The following is an 8,230-nucleotide window of genomic DNA, read 5'->3' on the forward strand; positions in this document are numbered from 1 at the left end:
ACACGAACCTTAGGATCAGTAACTAACCACTGGCATGCCTTAGGCTGGTTTAAACAGGATAAGTGAGTTATGAGCTAGCAGAAACAAGCCAAAGCTATTGGCCTATGCATTTATTCATACATAAGAAATCTCAGAATTGTTATTTCGGGGAATAAAGAGTCCAGGTGGAAAAGCACGAGGTTACAATTCCCTCCGTCTTTAGGATTCTAACACAGACGGAAAGCCAGAAGTTCTGCAGAAATCCTCCTGACTCCAGCACCAGGCTGGGAGTGCAGAGAGAACAGAACCTCGTGGGCCCCACAACTGCTGGATTCGTGGTCTGTCTGCTGTGGGGCAGCCGCTGTTGGCCAACCTGGACTACATCGTCAAAGTGCCAACAAAACATGGTTACACTCCCCGCTGGTGCTAGTCTGTAGCATTTTACCGTATTTGGTTCAGATCATTGCTATGAGCGGAATCTGAACTATCCCCAGCCTCACACTTTAACTGCCTGCTCTCCTCCAGGTGTGTGATTCACCTTTAATCCCACCACTTGGAAGGCAGAGGCAGGCACATCTCTGGGACTTTGAGGCCAGGCTAGCCAGTCTATCCACAAAGTTCTAGGCAAACCAGGGCTACACAGTGAGACCTTTCAAAACTACAAAACTAACAATAAAAACAACTGCTTCCCAGCTTCTGGCACTATTCAGAGAAGCCAGGGTGCCTTCAGGGGTGGAGGAACCAGCTAGAGGCAGCAGCCCCCTGTGGTGGGTCTCTGAAGGCTAGAGGCCAAACCCTCTTTCTAGGTCGTCTGCTTCCTGAGGGTGCGTGACTTGAACTCCACTGGTCGCTGGCTCATCATAATCGCTCGGGAACCAGGAGCTAGCATAAACCTTTCCTCCCTGGAGGGGGAGTGCTTCCCCAGGGGCTTTGGTCACCTGACCACATCACCCAGGATCCAGTCACCTGACCATGTCATCCAGGATCCAGTCAGTCACCTGACCATCTCATCGACCAGGCACCTGAGAACAACCCCACAGACCCACTGTCAGTTCCCGCCCCGCCCCGCCCCTGCTTCCGGTCTAGGGTAGTCACCAGTTTCCTTTGCTCTTCCCGGGCTGACTTCAGGTCCCTGTGCTGCTCCCGGAGTCTCTGCTCCCGAAGGCTCATGCTCAGCCTCAGCGCATCCAGCTCCGAGGCCAGCAAGTCCTGTTCCTCCAGCATCAGCTCCCTGAGTCTCTCCCGCCGGACCTCCAGATTCTTCCTCTTCTCCTCCTTCATCTTCTCACAATGGTAGGCGTGCATGCTAGGTGAGGAGCCCACAGGGGTCAGTCACATCGGGTCAGAGTTTGATAGACGTAAGTTTCTATGCAAAGCTGGGGGCGGGGCTAGACACCTATAGAGAAGTCGGTGGCTCTGCATCCAGTTTATGTTTTAGAATAAAATGCACATTACTTCTCCCCTGCACATGCCACCATCACCAGGAGATAACTCAAACTGTCACAAGCCACAGTCCCTAAGCCCCGAGGCTACATTCCCGACCAGTCGGTGGGACACACAGACACTTGCCTGCGCTGGTAGTTGATTTTGGAGCTCCATTGAGTCTGTTTGGAGTTGTGGATGTCCCAAGTCCTGAAATAGCGGCTGTTCTCTTCCCACTGCTGCCGAAACTCTTCCTCCTGCTGATGCTGGCGCTGGCGGGGATCCATGGCTCTCCGGCTGGGCCAGTAAGAGGGCAACGTGGGGAGTGCCATCTGAGGGGAACGGAAACAGCAGTGGGCAGAAACTGAGCCAGCTGTGTAAAGCCAGGAACCCACACACACACTCGAATGCCTCCTGTCTCTACTGATGGCACTCGCCCCTTGGCTGCACCTTTATCACAGCTTTAAGACCCACACTCACACCTAGAACAACCCAATGATCGAATTTTTAGAATGAGGCCCGTGCCAGAATGTTTTAGATGATTTGCCACCAAGGCTGCAAATTATCAACTTAAATAGACCTGCACTGTGCCCAGCCGTGGCCAGCCATCACCAGGGAGATTGCGGACACAGAAACTGTCCTGACAAAGCTGGGATAAGAAATCGAGGGTTTTTACATTTTGCATAAAACTACAGGGGCAAGCAGGTCCCAGGGGCGCCCCTGCGGTCCCAGGTACTTCGGAAGCCGAGGCAGAAAGATCACTTGAGTCCAGGAGTTCAAAGCCAACCTGGGAAAAACAGAAATCCCCTGCCTCAAAAGCAAACAAAAATAACCCGAGACAACGATGTAAAGATTACTAGTATGTGCCAAGCGCCAGGCATACATCTTTTACAGCTCCCGCGGCGACAAGGATGCCTCGTCCCGCCCCTCAGCCCGGCCTAACCTCTGACTCCTGCGCTTGGCGCCCGAAGTTCGCGGAGAAGGGTCGCCGGCCTCGGCTCGATCACGCGCCCGCAGGCTCCGAGGGTCCCGTGGCGCCCGCTGCACGGACGCCAGCCGTTTCCTCGCCGGTTGCTGGGCAGCCCGTGGGACGACGGAGCACTGCGAAGGCCAAACTTCCTCCCGCGCGGCACACGCCGCTCTCTAGGAAAAAGGAATGTCGGGTGTGTTTTTTCTCGCGCGCCCCCTAGCGGTTGGAGGGAAATCGACAGTAATTGTTAGTCCTCGAAGTAGGGGAATCCTGAGTGACCCAGTCAGGATGATAGTTATGGGGAGGGGGGGAGAAGGCGGGTGGGGGGGGGGAGGGGGAGAGGAGGGAGGCAGTGGTTACCGGGGAAGGGGAGGGGGAAGAGGGAGTGGTTAATGGGGGAGGGTGGAGGAGTGGGGGTAGGTTTAGCGAGAGTGGGCGGGAATGGGGAGAGCTAGGGGGAGGGGGAGGCAGAGGGGAGGGTTAGTGGGGGATGGAAGAGCAGGAGGAGGGCAGAAAACAAGGGAACTGCATAGAAGAGAAATAAATCCGTGTTTCTCAAACAAAGCACATGAGACTCTTCCCCTGGCCAGAGTGAAGAAATGATTTTCAGAGATCCACGGGCAAGGTGGCCGAGAACCGCTGGCCTCCGTAATAACGAGTCATTGGTAAACTACTGTAGTCTTGAGATCGGTGCTGGGTACCAAGATTTTAATAGCTGTAACTCACGTGGTTGCGCATGCTTATGCATTAACTATACCAGTAAAAAGAGAAAGATCTGAGGAACTCAGAGACTGTGCATATTTAGCATGCTCAACGCTCTGAGTTCAATCCCTAAAATAATGTAAGATATTAAAATGATACTTTATTTTACAAAAAAATACTAAAATAGTGCTCCCCAAAATAATGTAAAAATATAGATTAACATTCCATCGTTTTTGGTTTGGTTTTTTGTGTGTGTTTTTGGTTTGTTTGTTTTTTGGTTGGTTGGTTTTTTGAGACAGAATTTCTCTGTGTAGCCCCAGCTGTCCTGGAACTCACTCTGTAGACCAGGCTGGACTCACTCTGTAGACCAGGCTGGACTCACTCTGTAGACCAGGCTGGACTCACTCTGTAGACCAGGCTGGACTCACTCTGTAGACCAGGCTGGACTCACTCTGTAGACCAGGCTGATCAATTGTTCTTTTTTCTCCCATTCCTCCACTCCCTTGTGTCTCATGGAGCCCGCCGTGCAGTATTGTTGGCCCTCCACAGCCAACGACCGGGGAAGGAGTCTCTGTGGACTCCCAAGAGTGTCTTAGGCTGAGCGTTCAGTTTGCTGTGTATAAACTGCAGATAAAACAGTTATTTGTTTACTAATTGCTCTCTATACACAATGCTAGTGACACGGTCACGCACATGGTGTGTGACGATTGTCCATCTACTGCAGATCTCCTGTGAAGGGAGAAGCGGGAACTCACTGGGCTGCGCAGGCCTCCATTCTTCCCTCAGGTTCCCCGCCCCGGCTGTGCCCTCTGCTTAATGTAAATCCCTAGTCCTCTAAGGTGGCCACGGCACACCTCCACCCCATGTGAAAGGGCACAGTTCCATTCAGTGGCATGTGGGGACATCTGCTGGGGAGATGACATTGGTGACACTGGGCGTGGTTATATGGGTGGAGCCCCAAGGCAGCAGCACAAATCTACCCAGCATGGCCTCTATCCGAGAGGAATGAGGGAAGAGTTCAGTTCCTGCTGATGACATCAAGCACAAGAAACTCACCAAGGAGCCTGACCTCAGAGCCTAGGCCTTTTTGTTTTTGTTTTTTTTAAAGATTTATTTATTTATTATATGTGAGTACACTGTAGCTGTCTTCAGACACACCAGAAGAGGGCATCAGATCTCATTAAAGATGGTTGTGAGCCACCATGTGGTTGCTGGGATTTGAACTCAGGACCTTCAAAAGAGCAGTTGGTACTCTTAACCGCTGAGCCATCTCTTCAGCCCAAGTCTGGGCCTTTTGTTAGCAGTAGATGTTTTAATTGAGTGCATGTCTGTAATGTATGGCATGTGCATGTGTTATGTGGGAGTGGCAGTGGATTTGTGAGTCAGCACAGATAATGGAGCAGCACATGATCAGCTTCGGCTGGCAAGTGCCCGGGGAGGGTCTCCGAACGTGAGCACACTGTAGCTGACACTGTCGATACCTGCAGACACACCAGAAGAGGGCGTCAGATCCCATTACACATGGTTGTGAGCCACCATGTGGATGCTGGGAATTGAACTCAGGACCTCTGGAAGAGCAGCCAGTGTTCTTAACCACTGAGCCATCTCTCCAGCCCCTCTTTTAAGTCCTAAGAAACCAAGGAGAAAGAAAAAGAAGATCAAGCATTACACACACACATAGAGAGAAATACACACATACACACGCACATGTACACACACATGCACACACACATGTACACACACACATACGCGCGCGCGTGCACACACACACACAAGCACATACACACACACTCTGGCCAGGTCCAACCACCTGTTTCATCAATTTCACAAGTGTGCATGCATATTTATATACTTACACATATACCTACATGTGTATGTATGTGCATACATAGACAGCAGACATATGTACATATTACACACATACACACACACACACACACGCACGCACGCACACACACACACACACACACACACACACGCACGCACGCGCACACACACACACACACACACACACACACACACGCACGCACGCGCGCGCGCGTTTGGTGGGTGGAGCAGAGCCCCAACAGCCACACTTCATTTTTTTCTCTCATCCCTTCTATACCGTCTCAGACAAAAGCTCTTCTTCAGAAAACTACCACACAGATAAAATATTACACGAAAGGGAGTTCCAGAGGATGTCAGTAGTGAGTTCAAAGCAGTGTTTCATTCTGTAAGCTCGTTGTAAGTTCGAAGCAGCCGTTTCACACGGCCTTGCTTTATCACAGTGCACGCCTGTGGCTTCTTCCCTGGACTTGACCTAGAACGAATGTTCTTCCTTGATCACAAATCTGCCCCAAGCATATTTCTCCTCTTAGTGCAATTTATGAAATTCCTTAGTTTGCAGCCTTTATCCTATGAGGAGTGGACATTTTCTGTTCTCGATTTTTTAACTTTATTACATCTTTCTGGCAAAACAACTAAAACCATCTCCTTAAGCTTTTTTTGAACGAAATGAGGAATTCTATAGTTGCTAATCCATCTAAACAGCTTTAATTAATGAAAGCTCATCTTCATAATTGATCTGCAGGAGATTTGCCCAACAGAATGGCCTGTCACCCAGGCTAAGGGCAGTAAGGGTCTCCCGGTGTCACTCACTCCACATAAATGAGGAGTGTGGCAATGACAAACTTAAGAAAGCACATCAGTAGCAGGAAGCAATCCTGGGACGAAGTCTCTGGGGCTGTGCCTCACCAGAGCTCACCCACTGCAGCCAAGCAAGATGGTGGGCCAGCTCCAGGGAGCTCAGGTGCCCACTGCAGCTCTTCCTGCATGGCATCTGCATGGGTGGGTGTATGTGTGTATGTATATGTGTATATGTGTGTATATGTATATACGTGTATATGTATATATGTGTATATATGTATATACACACATAAACACATACGTATGCAGATATATTACTATATGAAATTATATAATATATATTTTGTAAAATTATACAATATACATTATATAATATAGCATGTGTTATTAATATATAATTATATATGATTATATGATATTATATAATATATAAATTTATATGATGTATATATATTTGTTTCTTTTTGGTTGTTCGAGACAGGGTTTCTCTGTGTATCCATGGATGTCCTGGAACTCACTCTGTAGACCAGGCTGGCCTTGAACTCAGAAATCCACCTGCCTCTGCCTCCCAAGTGCTGGGATTAAAGCCGTACATGACCATTGCCCAGCAAATCACTGATTTTCAAGTATCATGATATCTCTAGGCTATAGTTCTCTGACAAAAAGAAATCTGCCTGCCTCTGCCTCCCAAGTGCTGGGATTAAAAGAGTGTGCCACCACTGCCCAGCAGTATATATTATATATTTTATATTATACAAATATAGACTGTATATTATATTTATATATGTGTGTGTATATATGTATGTATTCATATGTACCACATATATTTACATATGCGTGTGTGTATATATGTATATATGGTATTTACATCTGTGTATGTGTGACATATACATGTGTGTAATATATGTATGGTGCTAAGTACATCTGTATAGGTGTGATGTATTCCTATGTGTGCACAGGTATGTGGAGGTACTCTTCCATGCGTGTGCACATGGAGGCCAGAAGACACATCTGAATATGTCTTCCACTGTCCATTCTCTTGTTTGAGATAAGATCTCTCACTGAACCTGGAGCTCACCATTTTGAGAAGACTGCTGGGCTAGAGAGCCTCCAGGAGCCCTTTCCCTTCCCTGCCCAGCACGGGGTTAGAGGTGTGCGTCCTTACACCTGGCCTTTATGTCCGACCTAACGATCTGACCTCAGGGCCTCATGCTGGTAGGCTAGCGCTTTACCTACTGAGCCATCCCGAATCCCGAGCCTGCCTTTGTTTGTTTGTTTGTTTGTTTGTTTGAGATAAGGTCTCTCTCTAGCTCAGGGTGGCCTATAAAATTCACTGTGTAGGCTAGTCTCTCAAACACGATGATCCTCCTGTCTCACTCAGCGTTCTGGGATGTCATACCTGGCTTTGAGACCATTTCTTGTAAGATTTAAAATTACATTTTCTGCTTACGTATTTTTCAGTCACCAGGAAACGTCCTCATGGAGATACTTTTCTAGAACAGGATTACTCAAGGTGTGATTTTTTTTTTTTTTTCGAGACAGGGTTTCTCTGTGTAGCCCTGCTGTCCTGAAACTCACTCTGTAGATCAGGCTGGCCTCGAACTCAGAAATCCACCTGCCTCTGCCTCCCAAGTGCTGGGATTAAAGGCGTGTGCCACCATCACCAGGCTGATTATTTTGATTTTAATAATTTGAGAGGCTTAGTCAAATGGTTCTATGTAAGCCTCAGCTTTTCAACCATTTCTGAGTGTAAAACTTAGCGGCCTTAAGCGCATCCACAGAGTTCCTGACCAACACCGTGCCATCTGCAGGGAGCCTTCCGAGCACTGGCTTGTTGTAATCTTGCCGTTGTGAGCATAGGCAGGACTCCCCCATGCCCAGGCCAGGGTTCAGTCACCCTGAGACGGGCTGGGCTCGAGAAGTCTACCTTCCTCAGCTCTTCAAGGTGGTCCGTCAGCTCAGGCTCACCTGGGCTTTCCCACCAGGTCATTGAGGGCCAGCCTAATCGACTCCTCAACTGACCTGCATCTAGCCTGGGCTACAGAGACAGACCAAGATGGCTACCTCTCAGTCACAGCACAACCCTTGAGCCTTATGTCTGCCTGCTCTACATTGGCACTTAGAAATCTCTTGGGAAACTTGGTTTAGTGCTATACCCTAGCCAGGACGAGGGTCACACTGTCTCTGCCCTGTCGCCATGCAAAGCCTGCCCCCACCCACCGGCTCCGCTCACACATCCAGAAAGCCATTTGCATTGCCCTTGAGTTACAATCACTCCACCACCACCACTTTTCTCTGGGCTCTCTCTCTAATTGTCTGGGCTACCCTTGAACTGTGGCTATTCTGCTGTCTCTGTTTCCCAAGGGCTGAGATTACAGACACGCCCCATCATGCCTGGCTCCTGGAACCTGGAATGAGAGCCACTTCTGTTTCCTCCTGTGTCTTGCTACACTGTATCCCTGCCCCACCTGACCGACTGAGCGGAGCTCTGAGGGGCAGAGTCTCTGGGTCAGAATAAACAGGACACAGGTC

General features: G+C 49.1%; 1 protein-coding gene across 1 annotated transcript in view; it reads right to left on the reverse strand.

Moving 5' to 3' along the window:
- Positions 1 to 2,544, reverse strand: part of Tchp (trichoplein keratin filament binding) — a 13,925-nt gene extending 11,381 nt beyond the window's left edge. The window contains exons 1-3 of the mRNA XM_052168293.1: positions 2,345 to 2,544; positions 1,549 to 1,733; positions 1,075 to 1,285 (exon numbers count right to left, since the gene is read on the reverse strand). Coding sequence (XP_052024253.1) covers positions 1,075 to 1,285; positions 1,549 to 1,733 — 396 coding nt within the window. The 5' untranslated portion in view covers positions 2,345 to 2,544. The remainder of the gene's footprint in view (positions 1 to 1,074; positions 1,286 to 1,548; positions 1,734 to 2,344) is intronic.
- Between the last annotated feature and the right edge of the window lie 5,686 nt (positions 2,545 to 8,230).

Source organism: Apodemus sylvaticus, chromosome 22 (genome assembly GCF_947179515.1).
Source record: "Apodemus sylvaticus chromosome 22, mApoSyl1.1, whole genome shotgun sequence".
NCBI lineage: Eukaryota > Metazoa > Chordata > Mammalia > Rodentia > Muridae > Apodemus > Apodemus sylvaticus.